Below are 17524 nucleotides of genomic sequence, written 5' to 3' on the forward strand. Positions count from 1 at the left end.
AGCCTCAGAATAAAGAAGCTTCACTTTAAAACTGAGACGAGAGCGATTACTTTAGGTAAACGTTGGTTGATCTGTGGCTCTGTGGAATTTGATGCCACGGAGGGTGGTGGAGGCGATCGTTGGATGTATTCATGTTCTGGATTGCTAAATGGTTTGAGTGTTACAGTGGGAGGAGGAGAAGTGCGCGCGGCCACTTCGGTGGTGATATCTGTTATTTGTCAGGTCGGGGACCGTGCGCTATTCTGATTTGATGGAGACAGCCGTGAGAGTATGGAGGAACAGCTGGAGAAACTTCTGAAATGCCCGCTTCGCTGACGCTGTTACTGTGTGGTCCGGAATCTCCGGAGCAGAAGACCCCGAATCCACGGCTTTGCTAGTTTTGGCGGCCTGGACGAGTTCGAAGGCGCTCGGCAGAGGATAGCGCTGGGGAGGCTGCATTGGAGGGGCTGATCGGAGGCTCAATTTTTTTGGACGGACGGACTCAGTGTCGGCTGTTGTCGGGTGCTTCCTCAGTGTCGGCAGTTGTCGGTGCCTGCAGGTTTATGGCAGGAAGATTCTCCCTTTGCCGCCTGCTATCGAGGACCCGGGAGTCGATCGACTGGGGACTTCGAGACTTTTTTTTTCTTTTTTTACCGTGCCCATGGTCTGTTCTTTATCAAATTATGGTATTGCTTTGCACTGCTGTAACTATATGTTATAATCATGTGGTTCTGTCAGTGTTAGTCTCTGGTTTGTCCTATTTTTCTGTGATATCACTCTGGAGGAACATTGTATCATTTCTTAATGCATGCATTTCTAAATGACAATAAACGAGGACTGAGTGTCCTCATAATCTAAAAAAAATACGGTTTTGGAAAATAAATCCTCCATGATTGATTATGTATCAGACTAGAATGACCGAACCACTCCTATATATTATGACTTGCATCTTATACCATGACTGAGCCCCGCTATGTGTATCCCATCACAAACAGGAGAAAATCTTCAGAAGCTGGAAATCCAAGCAACGCACACAAAAGCTGGAGGAACCCAGCAGGCCAGGCAGCATCTATGGAAGAGAGTAGAGTCGACATACAGATGCTTCCTGGTCTCATGAGTTCCTCCAGCATTTTGTATGTGTTCTTTTGTATCCCATGTCAGGCTTTGTAAAGTGTGAGGGACAGTTGCAGGTTTCTTCACTGGGATCATCATATATGCGTTGAAGATTTAAATTTCAATGAGTTTAATTCTTTGCTCTCCTCTGTGTTGCTAACACGCTTCATTATCTCTCTGGTTAAATTTCGACCTATGTCGACAGATTTATTGGAAGCAAAGCCCACGACTGGAAGAGAACCACAACTGTACATGAGGGAACAGCAACAAGTGAACCTGCCCAAGGACTGGGAGCATCAACTGGAGGGAACCCTTCTGACTCAGGGTTTCCATTGATTCAGTCCGGAGAAAGTTTGGTGAGTCTCATTTACTCTAACACTGGTCCTTTAGACATTGGATTTCTGTACCAAGACAGTTAAGAAATAGCTGGAGTGAGACTGAATAAGCCTAGAAATGCCATTTATGCCTCTATCAGACCCAGTCAGATCTACTAATGTGCTGTCAGCATCAGCTCTGTGAAGCCACTCACATTCCCTCATGTAGTTTGCTCATTTCAAACATCACTTCTGATGTTTCCTTGCTTGGCTCTGTTAGGTCATAATTATCTCAACTTGCGTTGAGAATTTCCTCCCTTTAGAAGACGCCACGACTACTTACTGCTGTAGTGACTGCAGAAATGTGGAATTACCATGGACTACAGCAACATGTCATGGATTCCTCTGTCTTTTGCAAGCTACAGTGACATACTTGCCCTCGAGTATATGGTCATGCAAGCCTCTGTTAAGCACAAACCCCAACGAAGCCAAATGTCCCAGCACTACATTTCATTCAGTCCTAACGAGCAAATGGCAACCAATAATTTACATTTACATACCCTGTCTTCATCAAGTACTTTTCTACTAATAAATTGTCATAACCTACGAATCCGTGATTAAGCAAAATTAGGTTTTCCAATGAAGTTATGTTCCCATTTCATCCTGCACCAAAGGCATGGGTTATATCTGTACTTGAGATGTTCTTGTAGCCAGGACTGCTGGAGCTGCCGGGGTCGGTTTAAACTCAGTCGTTGTGGGATGGGAAGCAGAGTGTTTGGTCAGATGGTAGAAGAGTTGATATAAAGGTAGATGCAATTCTCAGAGAGACTGTGGAAGGATCGGTTGTGGACAAGGCATCAGGTAGTCAGTTGGAAATGTGTTTAATTCAATACAACAAGTATTAAGAATAAGAATAACTTAAAAAATTGATGGTACATGTTATCACCATTACACTGACTTGACTATTACAAGGGCAGGATTGGTTTTGATGCTTCAGGTTTTAGTTGTTTCAGAATACATATGGGGGGAGGTGGGGGGGTTGAACGGGGGAAAATTGTCTTACTAATTAGGGATGGTATCACAGCTACATACACAGAGGACGTCAATGTGGGTGAAAGTCAGAAATGGGAAGGGGGCTATCATTCTGGGAGTATTCTATAGGCCTCCCCCAAAGCCACAGGGATGATGAGAGCAGGTAACTTGAAAGTTTTGGGAAAGGTGCAAAAGCAACAATGTTGTTATCATTGATGACCTCAACTTTCCTGATGTTCATTCCATCTCCTTGTTCCAAAATGCTGTCAATGGGGCAGAATGTGTTGTGTGTTCAGGAAGGATTCCTAACATAGTATGTGGATGAGCTAACTGGAGGAGTTGCCATGCTGTATCTAGTATGAGGGAAGGATGCAGGTCAGGTGACAGATGTCACGATGGGTGACCCTTTTTAGATAGTGACCACAACACCCTAACTTTTATCATGGTCCTGGACAGGGATAGTAGCAGACGATACGAGGCAGTATTTGGTTAGTGGATGGATAATTACAATGGTATTAGTAGCAACTTGGGGGTCTAAATTGGGAAAACATTTTCAAGGTGAAATGCACAATGGAACTGTAAAGGTTTTTTCAGGATCACTTGTATGCGATTCGGGGTAGATTTGTTCCACACACAGTGAAAGAATGGTTATATAAACGAACCGTGGTTCACAAGAGATGAGAACATTTAAGCAAGAGGGAAAAAAATAAGCATTATTTAGGTTTAGGAAGCAACGTTCAAGCAAGGCTCTGGAGAATTGTCCTTGGCAAGTAGGATGAAGGAAAGCCCAAGGCGTTTTACATGTGGATAAAGAAGAGGATGGTGAATAGATTGAGGTAAGGACTACTCAGGAGCAAAGGTGGAAACGTGCCGGGTGGATGCGGTGATAGGCGAGGTGCTTAATGAATGCTTTGCCTCAGAGTTACCAATGAGATGGACAGTGATTGTGACGATAACATAGCAGCACGGCAATGTTAAGAAAGAGATGTTATTCAATCTACCAGTATAAACCACGTTACCAGAGGAAGTGAGGGGGGAGGTTACAGGGCATTGACAATGATCATTGCATCCTCTCTGGCCACAGCGATAGAACCACATGATTGGAGGCTGTCAAATGCTGTTCCGTAATTCAATAAACCAAATGGGTTTAATCCTTGGGATTATAGACCAGTGAGCGTTACATCGGGAGGTGGGCCAACCCTTGGAACGGATACTTGCGGACAGAAATTTTGAGCATTTGGAGAAGCATAATCTTACTACGGGGTACCATTTTGGCTTTTTGATGGTAAGTTTAGAAATGGAAGGGGAGGTGTCTGAGATGATTTTCCACAATATGGACCAGTCACACACAGAATATCTACCAACACTTGATTCGACAGAGACTGATCAGGAGTCAACATAGCACTGTGCATGGAAAGTTGTGTTCAACAATACTTTATATGGTTTTTGAAGATGATTGTCAGTGAGGGTGGGGGAGTGGATGTTGTACATTGAACTGCAGTAAAACCTTTGGCAAGATACCTTATGACAGCTTGATCTGGAAGATAAGGTCCCATGCGGTACAGAGAGAGAAAGTTAGATGGATTTAAAAATTGCCTTGAAGGTAGCAAGCAAAGAGTGGTGGTTGAAGGTTTCTCCTCAGAATGGAGTAGTGTACCGCAAAGCTACAGGTTGGGACATTTGATATTCATTATTCGATAGCAATGATTTGAATGCAAGTGCACAAGACTTGACCAGTAACTTCGTGGATGACACAAAATTAGTAGGTGGTACTCACGGTGAAGAATATCGTAGCTTATAGGGGATCTAAATGGGCAGAGGAGTGATAAATAGATTGTAAAACCAACACGAGCAGCAACAGTTTCACGCAGAGTTTGGTGATGGTGTAGAGGGACCTGGCAGAGGAATTTGATGATGCAGCACCGTTGTATCATTCTAGAAGCAGTTTGGATGTGAAGATAGAGTGAAGAGGCCAGGAGGGAAATTGGCCCAACACAGGAAATTGGGACCAACTCTGTGGGCACTGTGGTCAGCATTGTCTCGATGGGCAGAAGGGTCTGTGTCTGTGCTCTGTTGCTCTGTGACTCTATCAGTAGGATTCGCCAGATACCACTGGAAAGACATACAGACGTGGAGTGGGAGTTGATATTAGCACGGAATGTTTGGTCTCTAAGCAAACTGCTGCTCTCATACCGAGGATGGCGATACTGACACATTTGCAAAGTAACCCTACTCTCTCTGACTCACTGTCTGCTTGTTGTGTAATTCAGGGCATCACCAGCAGGTGGAGCTGTCCTGCATCGCCACCAAAGGGTAAGCAAGACGACGACCATCAACAATCGTCAGTCAGAATCAGAATGGCTACAGGTACGTTCACTGGGATCTTTATAATTAAACTTCTGCCCTGTTGGTGCACAATAGTTCAGATGAATAAACTTACACAGGCGCTAACAGGGCAGAGAAAAGTTTCATCAAACAGTGTCATTGATCGCACTGGTAAAGCGGCTTTGAGTAATCGATCAATCCAACAGTTCCAGCGCAGGGACCTGACACCAGTAATGGTCGAATCACTCCGCTCACCATGCAAAGCTTACCCAATTTCCCAGCAGCTTTTCCCAAATTTCCTTGCAGACTTCTTCTATCCTTTTTCCTGCCCACATCTTCTCAACTTCGTAATTTTATTTGTGTTTACAGCCTCTTCTGGCTGCACGTAATTTATACCCATCACCCGCCTCGTGAAAAAAATGCCCCTTCGGTCCCTTTTAAATTTCTGCCCTCGAGCCTCAGACTCCTCTACCCTGGGACAAAGACTGTGACCATCTACCTTATCTACACCCCTGATGATTTTATGTACGTCTGTTAGTCTCAAACTCCCCTACCCCGTGTTGGCACGTGACCAAGTGGTTAAGGCGTTCGTCTAGTGATTTGAAGGTCGCTAGCAATTAACCACACTTTTCTCTGCGACGACACCGGTGCCAAGCTGTATGGGTCCTAATGCCATTCCCTTGGACAACATCGGTGGCGTGGAGAGGGGAGACTTGCATCATGGGCAACCGCTGGTCTTCCATACAACCTTGCCCAGGCCTACGGCATGGAAACCTTCCAAGGCGCAAATCCATGGTCTCATGAGACTAACAATGCCCGTACCCTGGGAAAAAGACTGTGACCATCTACCCTATCAGCACCCCTGATTATTTTTTGTACGTGTGTAAAGTCACCCTGCAAGCTCCAACGATCCAGGTGCAAACTGTCCCAGCTGAACCATATAACACAAAAACCAAAGAGCCCCATTCAGTAACGTACTTGTCAATCTCCTCGACACTCTTTCCAGCTGAATCACACCCATCCTATGGATTAGCAACTGCAAATGCACGCAAAGCTCTCGAAGGGAAAATTTAAGTTTAGCTACTGGAACTGCACGCAAGACTCTCCCTTTGCCAATGACTTGTATAGTTGTTATATGACGATCATCATCCAGGAGATGGGTAGGGACCCAGGGGACCAGGCATCATGGGCTTCAAGGTTATGGTCAGTCTGTGACCCAGGGGACTGGACATTGTTCGTCTCAAGGCAATGGTCAGTCTGTGACCCAGGGGACAAGACAATGTATGACAAAACAAAAGGAGAACGTGTGATCGAATGGATCGGACCATGAGTAATCCAGTGGCTTCTCTGTGAGTGATACAGCTGACTGGATAGTTTGTGATCGAGGGAGATTTATGTTTGTGGAAGATAATCCCAGTGATAATTCCCGGTATCACCTGATGTCGTTCCATTAATAACCGCTGGTTATCAGTGTGATCAATTAATGCGTAGTCGGTGATCAGTATCACTGTGTCTATCCAGTTCTTTTTCTGGGAATGGATGTGTCCAAACACCGGCTTATCGGGATGGTCACATAGCAGGAAGTGTGGTTCACATTCACTAGCACAGTCCCACTCCAAATCTGGTCAACCAGAGTCTCGGCTCCATTGCAGACACCCATTGTGAATCCTTGTTTGAGTATAACTCACTCTAAACCTGCTATTCATCATTTACTTTAGGTGGGAGATTAAATTGGGCACGGAAACTACTAAACAGGTTTTTACCAGGCAACTCATCGAGGGAAGATGATCGGGACAAGAGAAGTAAGGTACCAAAGCCGGGTCAGATTGAGAGCGATGTCCCAGGTGAATGCCGTCCGGCCGCAGAGGAGGAGGATCAAAGCCAGCCCAGCGACAGTGACGTCAGTGATGCTGGAACCGGCACAAGTGAGGCGACTGTCTGTCAGCCCAGAGACAGTGACGTCAGAGACACTGATCAGGACCCTGGAACCGGTACAAGTGAGGCGACTGTCCGTCAGCTCGGAAGCTCATTGAACACGGAACTGTCAAATGCCCAACAGGGAGCGAGTGAGTGAAATATAAGCATGATGTGTTCACAGAATGTGGCAGAGAGGAGGGTAAATGTCAGGCGTTGCTGGAGGGTTGGTCAGAGAAGAGGGGCAATGTTTGGGTGTGGATCAAGTAATACCCAAAATATTGTTGGGTCGGTTTTAAGGTCAGTGTTGGAAATTGTTACAAAATCCGTGTTTGTTGCTGAAGACGGGTGAACATTGAGTTTCGAGACATGATTGGTTTGTTGAGTAGTGTGAGAGCCGTGGACATGAGGGATATTTGAGTTTGTGACTACATTCACTTTTTATATTCACAGAGCCAGAGTTTACAATCTCCGACCTCCTGGCAGAGGTGGGTGAATATCGACTGTACCAGCTGACAAAGTTCTACAGGGACAGACTCCAACAAGCAATTGAAGAAAAGGTTGAGAGACTCTGTTTGATGTTGACAGAGGAGGGACATTTCAGTAGAGAAGAAAATGAGGTGAGTGTGTTTAGTGTATTGTCACCGAACTGCTGGTGTCGGCGGGAAAAGTGATCAATATTAATCTCCTGCACATTCTAGGAGTTCTAGGAGAATTACTCTCCTGTACGTTCTAGTTCTACATGGCAATGGAGACTTTGATCTCTGATTGTGTCCAGCTGATCTGGTCTCAGCTGTTAAGGTGGGGAGCACTGGGAACTACAGGTTCAACGTCACCTTTCCCTCTCACACCTGCTGTATTTATCAGTGTGATATACGTGCAGTGGCTGTATATCTGGACTGTTGAACAGGCACTCAGTCCAAAACTAATTTCGCGTCTTATCAGGACCGTTGGTCAAATTCACCTCAGCTCCTTAATCCAGGATGAATATTAAACTGTCAGATTGTAAATTGGGACAACTGGCTTCACTGCGGTACTTGAGGGAGGGAAACCTGCTAACCACAGCTGGTCTGCTCTCCAACTGAGTTCCCAAACAATGACTGTCTGACTTGTCAGAGTCATAGAAAAGTACAGCACAGAATGAGGCTCTTCGGCCCATCTATTCCATGCTGGACTACTGAAACTGACTATTCCCATTGACCTGCACTGGACTATGGCGCTCTATACCCTTATCATTCATGCATCTATCCAGACTTCTCTTAACCGCTTCTACAACTTGTGCTGATCGCTCGTTCCACACTCTCACCACCCTCTGAGTGAAGAAGTCTTTCCTCATTTACCCCTTGAACTTGTCACCCTTCATCCTTTACTGAAGACCTCTTTTTGTTTTACCTTTCTTTGCTTCAGTGCAAAACGTCTGCTTGCATTTTCCTTATCTATACCCGTCATAATTTTGTGTACCTCTATCAAATCTCCCCTCAATTTTCTACGTTCCAAGGCATAATGTCTTCAATCTTTTCCTATAACTCAGGTCCTCCATCCTGACAACATTCTTGTAAATTTTTCTGTACTCTTCCAAACTTCGTTACATCTGTCCTATAAGTAGATGGCCCGTAATGCATGTAATACTCAAAATTAAGCCTCACCAACGTCTTATACACGTTCAACATCATATCTCACCTCCTGTACTCAATATTTTCATTTATGATGTCTAGTGTGCCGAATACGTGTTTTCCGATCTATCACCCATTGCTGCCACTTTTAATGATTATGGACCTGTATTCCCAGATCGCTTTGTTCTACCACACTCCTCGGTGCCTTACTGGTCACTGTAAGGTAGTCTTCATCACTCTCCACTACACGTCCCCACTCTTGGTGTCATCCTCAAATTTGCTGATCCAGTTAACCACAATTTCATCCAGATCATCGATTTTAGATGACAAACAACGACATACCCAGTACCGATCCCTGTGGCACAGCACGTTACAAACTCCCAGTCAGAGATTCAACAGTCTATAACCACTCTCTGCCTTCTTCCAAAAAGCCATTGTCTAATCCAAATTACTAGTTTACCTTGACTGCTGAGCAACTGAACTTTCTTGCCCATCCTCCTTTGCGGTACCTTGTCAAATGTCGTGCTAAAGTCCACAGAGACAACACCCACTTCCTTCCATTCATCAACTTTCCTGGTAACTTTTTGGGAAATCATTAAGATTGATTAGACATGAACTACCATGCACAAAGCTGATATCACATGACGTCAAAAATCAATAGGTTTCCCTGGAAGGGCATATATATAAGACAAACCTTTTATAAGCTATTTTACGTTATTAGTTAGCCAACCTTTATATTTCATATTTTCTCTACTTACAGCTTATTTGTTGATTTCTGCTGGTTTATAAAAGCTTCCCAGTCCTCCAGCTTTTCACTATATTTTGCTATATTCTATGCCCTCTTCTTTGCTTTTGTGCTGGCATTGACTTCCTCGTCAGTCACGGTTGATCAAAGTGATCCTCCCTGTGGTAAAATTTTTCAAATTCAAGATTCAAAATTCAAGATTCAAGATTTGGGATTGTCTACCTCTACCTGCACCTCCCGAATCGCTCTCAGAATCTTCTTCTATTCCTGCTTTGCTGTTGCCTCTACTAGTGCCCTCTTCCAATTTATTTTTGCCCAGTTCCTCTCTCATGCGTCTGTAATTCCTTTACTCCTCTGTAATATGGATCATTGCCTCTTAAAGGTTTATTTACCTGAAGCTCCCCAATCAAATCTGGTGCAATACACAACACCGAATCCGGATCTGCCTTTCCTATAGTGGGCTCAATCATAGGCTTCTCTCAAAAGCCATCTCATAAAATTCTATAAATTCCCTGACTTGGGATTCAGCACTGCATATTGAAATTCCCCATGACTATTTTTACATTGACCTCTTTACATGCCTCTTCTCTCTCCCATTGGAATTTATATCACACATCCTGGTTACTGTTCCATCAGGGTCATTTTTCCTATGCGGTTTCTTAACATCTACATCGTCCAATCAGATATCACCTCTTTATGAGGACTTTTAATCTTCTATGAGAACGAAGTCAACCCAACCCTTTCATCCAGCTGCCTATCCTTTTGATTAAATATTTATCCTCGGATGCGAGCACCCAAATATGATCTTCTTTCAGCCATGATTCAGTGATGCCCACCATCCATGTTTTGCTCCCTGGCTCTCTCCCTCTTCCGTTCTTGTTGTCACATCTTTTGAATGTAATGTTGCATATTGAAGACAAGTAAATTAATCATGTTGAATATACTATAGGGTGTCATTTATCCATGCTCATAAACAATACTGATTTAGAATTTCCCTCAGTTACTGTTTCTCTGTTAATGACTGAACCCAGAGAGGATGAGGCAGCAGCCCAGTGACTGCATCAATTCTGAAGCTACTGGGACCATGAACAGATATTTTCCTGCACATTCTCCATGTCTGTCTGTCTGCTCCACAGTAAATTTATTACTTTCCTTTTCTAGAAAGTCACCGAACTGACAGAGAAGGGAAACCGGACAGAGAGTTCCACACTCTTCCTCAGTTTGGTGATGGGCAAAGGCTCCCGGGCCCGGAGGGCGATGTGGGAATCCTTTGTGATGTGGAGGACTGAGTTACCGAAGCTGGACAGAATACTGAGGGAAATACAAGAACTGGGTATGTTGAAAATACGCACTGAACACAAAGGCACATTGAAATATACAGGTTTAATTATTTTAATTCTCTTTTCACGGGCATGTTTTTTTTTAAATTTGGACAGGTCCGGATCCACAGGAATACATGAACATCGCCCAAGGGTTACCTGAGTTACCCACTGAACTGATAGGTGAGTCATAAAAAGCACAGTTCAAACAACATCTCAAATGTTAGACTCTGACTGGGCAGAATCTGGGAATGAAAATTCACTCGTTGATCTCTGGATTCAGGTTACAATTCAGATAAACTCTCGTTGCAGCCTCAATATTCCAAAATATATTTTTTCCAGCATTTGATCCAGCTGTTAGTGTATTAATCCAGCTGCTGGTTCTGATGAAGCCTTCACTCCAGGTACTAACGCTGTGGGAACGCCCACACACCCTAGGCAGGCTCCAGATACACTGATTCATTCTGTCCAGGTGATTTTTCTATCTTCAGACCTTTCAGATTCTGAAGCACCTTCTCCTTCGTAATAGCAGCTGCACGCAGTTCTGTCCGCGGATGCTCTTTACATTTTGTAATTTTGCTAGTGACTTCCACAGAGATTGTCTGCCATTTCCTTGTCACCCGTTACTACACCTACAACATCATTTTTCAGCGGTCTGATATCGACCCTCTCCTTTATTTTGACTCTTTATTTATCCGGGAAAGAAGAAAAAAAAACGTGGGTATCCTTTCCTATATCATTGACTATATCCTTGCATTTCCTGCACATTCATGTATATTTAGGAGCATCTATAACATAGTTGCCTCCAGCACGATCCAGGCTGTAAATTCCAGGCACCCTCCTCCCTGAGAAAAACCTACTCATAAGTATTGTAAATTTATCCCATCTCACCTTAACCAATTGCCATCTGATATTAGACAGCAGTCCTGTGTGAAAAACAAAATACAGGTTCTCTACCCAAACTCTTATATCTCAATCTTTTACACATCTATCAGATCTCTAATTTAACTCCAGAGTAAACAGACTTAAGTTTATCAAGCCTTTACTTGTAGCACATGCCACCGAATCCAGGCAACATCCTGGTGAACCTGTTCTATACCCTCTCCAATCCTTCCAACTGCTGGACGATCAGAAGTGAATACAATACTCCAGATGCACCTGAAAACCATAAGACTTAAGAGCAGAATTAAGCCAGTTGGCTCAGTGAATTTGCTCCGCAATTCCTCTCAACACCACTATCCTGCCCTCTGTAAATGTTGACGCTCTTCCTAACCAGGAACATATTGACCCTCATTTTAAATATATTCAATGACTTGTCTTCCTCGCCGTCCATGACAATAATTTTACAGATTCACCACCCGCCAGGCAAGAAAGTTCTCCCAGTGTGGGTCTCCGCCAGCCAGGACAATTCGCCACAGTTCCCAAGCATATTAATTTCCTGTATGAGCCTCCCATGTAGGAACTTGTCAAAGACTCTACCAATATACAAGTAGACAACATGCATGTGTAACGTCATCCATCACCTTTGTCACGTCCTGGAGGAACTCAATCAACTTGGCAAGACGCAAACCCCATTCAAAGCCTTGCTGCTGAACCCCAAGCCACCTCAAACATTCTCTCTTTCATACTCCCGTGGGGCAGAAGATATAAAAGGCTGAAGGTATGTACCACCAGCCTCAGGGACAGCTTTAATTCTGCATTTATAAGACCATTGAATGGTCACCTACTATGCTATTATTGGCTCTTAATAATAATAAGGCAATTATATATATAAAATTGTAGCATCGTGCATCTCCTAACTAACAACAAATCACTTAGATAACCACAATATAGTCTCAGGAGAGCAGGAAGAATACAGTTCGGGGATGAACAACAGATAACTGATTATGTAATTCTATATCCAACCCTGTGGAAAGCAGAAATCTTTCAGTGTTATATTGCCTATCAAAAATCATTTGATTCTCTCCCTCACATGGTTAAGAGAAGTTCCGAATAGATATAAAATTCACCCAATACTTGTGAAATTTCTACAACATCTGATGACGCATCGGCGTAAAATAATCGTCTTATTAACAAGCACAAAGGAACAACCACCATTATCAAAATAAATTAAGGGATTTTCCAGAGAAACCCGCTAAGGCCAGTATGGTTTTGTTTGGCTGTAAACCTGCTCATAACTTACTGAAACGGACAAAAATCAGGTATCAAATCAGGTAAAAAGATGAATTATAGCTTGACACAGCTGTACATTGATGATTTGAAATTATTTGCTCGTGCATCAGCAAAGCTAAAACAAATAATTCAAATAATGGAACTAATTTCCAAAGATATAAGCATGAACTTTAGACTAGAAAAGTACAGAACATGAAACAAAAAGAACGGTGCAATAGAGCCAGTAGAATATCAAACAGAGCATCAGGATACAATGCAACAGAATATCAAACATATATATTACGATATCAATAAGAAAGAAAATATATAATCGTGTGATAAAGGAAAACCTTACAAGAAAATTTACTTCAAGGCCAAAGAAAATCTGAATTTACTGCAAGTCTGAAGAAAATCTGAATTTACATCAAGGATCAAGAAAATCTGCCAAACAGAGCTGAACAGTAAAATATAACAAAGGTAGTAAACACTCACTATGCCCATATTGACATATAGTTTTGGTATAATATCCTGGTCTGAAACAGATTTGGAAAATATGCAAAGAAAAATAAGAACTTAAATAACAATTTAAGTGTGAATGAATCAGTCTGATGTCCTGGTGGAAGAAGCTGTCGCGGAGCCTGTTGGTCCTGGCTTTTATGCTGCGGTACCGTTTCCCGGATGGTAGCAGCTGGAACAGTTTGTGCTTGGTGTGACTTGGGTCCAGAATGATCCTTCGGGCCCTTTTACCCCCTGTCTCTGAAATGTCCTGAATAGTAGGAAGTTCACGTCTACAGATGCGCTGGGCTGTCCGCACCACTCTCTGCAGGTTCCTGCGATTGAGGGAAGTACAGTTCCTATTCCAGGCAGTGATGCAGACAGTCAGGGTGCTCTCAATTGTGCCCCTGTAGAAAGACTTTCGGATTTTGGGCCCCATCCCAAACTTCTTCAACCATCTGAGGTGAAAGAGGTGTTGTTGTGCATTTTTCACCACACAGCTGGTGTGTACAGACCACGTGAGGTCCTCAGTGACGTGAATGCCGAGGAACTTAAAGCTGTTCACCCTCTCAACCCCAGATCCATTGATGTCAATAGGAGTTAGCCTGTCTCTATTCCTCTTGTTTTTGCGACATTGCGACCAGCTCCTTTGCTTTTGCGTCATTGAGGGAGAAGTTGTATTCTTGACACCACTGTGTCAGGGTGATGACTTCTTCCATGTAGGCTACCTCGTTATTATTTGAGATTTGGCCAATCAATATAGCATCGTCAGCAAATGTAATTAGCAGCTTGGAGCTGTGGGTGGCGACACAGTCATGGGTATACAGAGAGTAAAGGAGGGAGCTTAGGACACAGTCCTGAGGGGCACCTATGTCGAGTGTCAGAGGGGCAGAGGTGAGGGAGCCCACTCTTACCACTTGCTGGCGATCTGACAGGAACTCCACGATCCAGCTGCACAAGGCAGGGTCGAGGCCGAGATCTCTGAGCTTCTTGTCAAGCCTGGAGGGAATGATGGTGTTGAATACTGAACTGTAGTCCAAGAACAGCATTCTCACATAAGCATCACTCTTCTCCAGATGTTCAGAGGCGCTGGCTGTCCACTCTATCTATTCCTCTTAATATCTTGTACACCTCTATCATGTCTCCTCTCATCCACCTTCTCTCCAAAGAGTAAAGCCCTAGCTCCCTTAATCTCTGATCATAATGCATACTTTCTAAACCAGGCAGCATCCTGGTAAATCTCCTCTGTACCCTTTCCAATGCTTCCCCATCCTTCCTATAGTGAGGCGACCAGAACTGGACACAGTACTCCAAGTGTGGCCAAACCACTGTTTTATAGACCTACAAGATTACATCGCGACTCTTAAAATCTATGCCTCGACTTATGAAAGCTAACACACCATAAGCTTTATTAACTACCCTATCTACCTGTTATGAAACTTTCAGGGATCTGTGGACTTGTACACAGAGATCCCTCTGCTCCTCCACACTACCAAGTATCCTGCCATTTACTTTGTACTCTGCCTTGGAGTTTGTCCTTCCAAAGTGTACCACCTCACACTTCTCCGGGTTGAACTCCACCTGCCATTTCACAGCCCATTTCTGCATCCTATCAATGTCTCTCTCCAATCTTCGACAATCCTCTATACTATCTACAACAACACCTACCTTTGTGTCGTCTGCAAACTTGCCAACCCATCCTTCTACCCCCACATCCAGGTCGGTAATAAAAATCACGAAAAGAAGAGGTCCCACAACAGACTAATGTCACCACGAGTCACAACCCTTCAATCTGAATGTACTCCCTCCGTCAGGACCCTCTGCCTTCTGCAGGCAAGCCAATTCTGAGTATACCTGGCCAAACCTTCCCTGGATCCCATGCCTTCTGACATTCTGAATAAGCCTACCTTGTGGAACCTTGTCGAATGCCTTACTAAAATCCATGTAGGTCATATCCACTGCACTACCCTCATCTATATGCCTCAGCATCCCCTCAAAGAACTCTATCAGGCTTGTTAGACACGATCTGCCCTTCACAAAGCCATGCTGTCCCTGATCAGACGATGATTCTCTAAATGCCCATAGATCCTATCTCTAGAATCTTTTCCAACAGCGTTCCCACCACAGACGTAAGGCTCACTGGTCTATAATTACCCGGACTATCCCTACTACCTTTTTTGAATAAAGGGACAACATTCGTCTCCCTCCAATCCACCGGCACCATTCCCGTGGATTACGAGGACATAAAGATCCTAGCCAGAGGCTCAGCAATCTCTTCCCTCGCCTCGTGGAGCTGCCTCGGGAATATTCCGTCAGGCCCCGGGGTCTTATCAGTCCTAATGTATTTTAACAACTCCAACACCTCCTCTCCCTTAATATCAACATGCTCCAGAACATCAAACTCATTCATATTGTCCTCGCTATCATCACGATCCCTCTCATTGGTGAATACAGAAGAGAAGTATTCATTGAGGACCTCGCTCACTCCCACAGACCGAACGTAATTAATTGTAGGAAGTGGAATTAAAATACTCCCAGGCTGAAACCTCGAAATATATTTCGGGAAGGAATGTGCTGTGGGAATGGAAAGGTGGAAGTATTGTAGACAGCACTTGCATGGAGTCCTGGGTCGGTTTGTCCCACTGAGGCCGGGAACGGATGGTAGGGTGAAGGGTCCATGGTTGATACGTGATGTGGAACATCAAGTCAAGAGGCTGATTAAGGTTTCAGAACCAAGGATCAGACAGAGCTGTAGAGAGTCACAAGGTAGGCGGGGACGAACAGAAGAATGGAATGATGAGAGTTAGAAAGGTCTTCAGAAAGACTTTGCCACTAAGATTAAGGAAACGCCCAAGACGTTGTCAATGCATGTGAAGAAAAAAGGGGTGACTTGTTTGAAGGTAGGAACTGGTCTGGGATAGAAGATAAAACATGCGCTGGAGTTGGGGAAGGTATTTTAACAACTCTGACAACTCATCTCCCTTAATATCAACATGCTCCAGAACAGCAACCTCACTCATATGGTCCTCACCATCATCAAGTTCCCTCTCATTGGTGAATACCGAAGAGAAGTATTCATTGAGGACCTCGCTCACTTCCACAGCCTCCAGGCACAACTTCCCACCTTTATCTAAATGGACCTACCTTCACTCCTGTCATCCTTTTGTTCTTCACATAATTGAAGAATGCCTTGGGGTTTTCCTTTACCCTACTCGCCAAGGCCTTCTCATGCGCCCTTCTTGTTCTTCATGAGCATACCTCATGTATGCTGCCTTCTTCCATCTGACTAGATTTTCCACCTCACTTGTCACCCATGGTTCCTTCACCCTACCATTCTTTATATTCCTCACCGGGACAAATTTATCCGTAACATCCTGCAAGAGATCCCTAAACATCGACCACTTGTCCATAGTACATTTCCCTGCAAAAGCATCATCCCAATTCACACCTGCATGTACTAGTCTTATAGCCTCATAATTTGCCTTTCCCGAATTAAAGATTTTCCTGTCCTCTCTGATTCTATCATTTTCCATGATAATGCTAAAGGCCAAGGAGCGGTGGTCTCTGTCCCCCAGATGCTCACCCACTGAGAGATCTGTGACCTGACCCGGTTCGTTACCTAGTACTAGATCTAGTATGGCATCCCCGCTGGTCGGCCTGTCCACATACTGAGACAGGAATCATCCTGGATAAACTCTGCCCCATCTAAACCCTTGGAACTAATCAGGTGCCAATCAATATTAGGGAAGTTAAAGTCACCCATGATAACAACCCTGTTATTTTTGCACCTTTCCAAAATCTGCCTCCCAGTCTGTTCCTCTGTATCTTTGCTGATACCAGGGGGCCTATAGAATACCCCGAATAGAGTAACTGCTCCCTTCCTGTTCCTGACTTCCACCCATACTGACTCAAAAGAGGATCCTGTTACATTACCCACCCTTTCTGTCGCTGTAATAGTTTCCCTGACCAGTAATGCTACCCCTCCTCCCCCCCCCCCCCCACCCTCACCATCCCTTTTAACGCACTGAAATCCAGGAATATTGAGAATCCATTCCTGCCCTGGTGCCAGCCAAGTCTCTATAAAGGCCACTACATCATAATTCCATGTATGTTTCCAAGCTCTCAGTTCATCAGCTTTGTTCCTGATGCTTCTTGTATTGAAGTACACGCACATTCGCCCTGCTACCTTACTATCTTTACACCATTTATTCTGCTTCTCTTTCCACAAAGCCTCTCTGTATGTTCGATCCGGCTTTACTCCATGCACTTCTTTCATTGCTCTATCGCTCCGGGTCCCATCCCCCTTGCAAATTAGTTTTAATCCTCCCAATCCATCCAGCGAACCTACCTGCAAAGATATTGCTCTCCCTCGAGTTCAGGTGCAACCCATCCAATCTGTACAGGTCCCACCTTCCCCAGAAGAGATTCCAATGATCCAAAAATCTAAACCCTGCTCCCTGCACCAACTCCTCAGCCATGCATTCAACTGCCATCTCCTCACTGTCACGTAGCACTGGCAGCAAT

General features: G+C 44.2%; 1 protein-coding gene across 1 annotated transcript in view; it reads left to right on the forward strand.

The window, feature by feature from the left end:
- LOC134342139 (NLR family CARD domain-containing protein 3-like) overlaps positions 1-17524 on the forward strand; it is a 35117-nt gene that overhangs the window by 7625 nt on the left and 9968 nt on the right. Inside the window, exons 2-7 of the mRNA XM_063040107.1 lie at positions 1298-1448; positions 4709-4805; positions 6482-6829; positions 7131-7297; positions 10197-10368; positions 10472-10537. Of these exons, the coding sequence (XP_062896177.1) occupies positions 1298-1448; positions 4709-4805; positions 6482-6829; positions 7131-7297; positions 10197-10368; positions 10472-10537 (1001 nt within the window). The remainder of the gene's footprint in view (positions 1-1297; positions 1449-4708; positions 4806-6481; positions 6830-7130; positions 7298-10196; positions 10369-10471; positions 10538-17524) is intronic.

The sequence above is a fragment of the Mobula hypostoma genome, unplaced genomic scaffold, assembly GCF_963921235.1.
Source record: "Mobula hypostoma unplaced genomic scaffold, sMobHyp1.1 scaffold_64, whole genome shotgun sequence".
NCBI lineage: Eukaryota > Metazoa > Chordata > Chondrichthyes > Myliobatiformes > Myliobatidae > Mobula > Mobula hypostoma.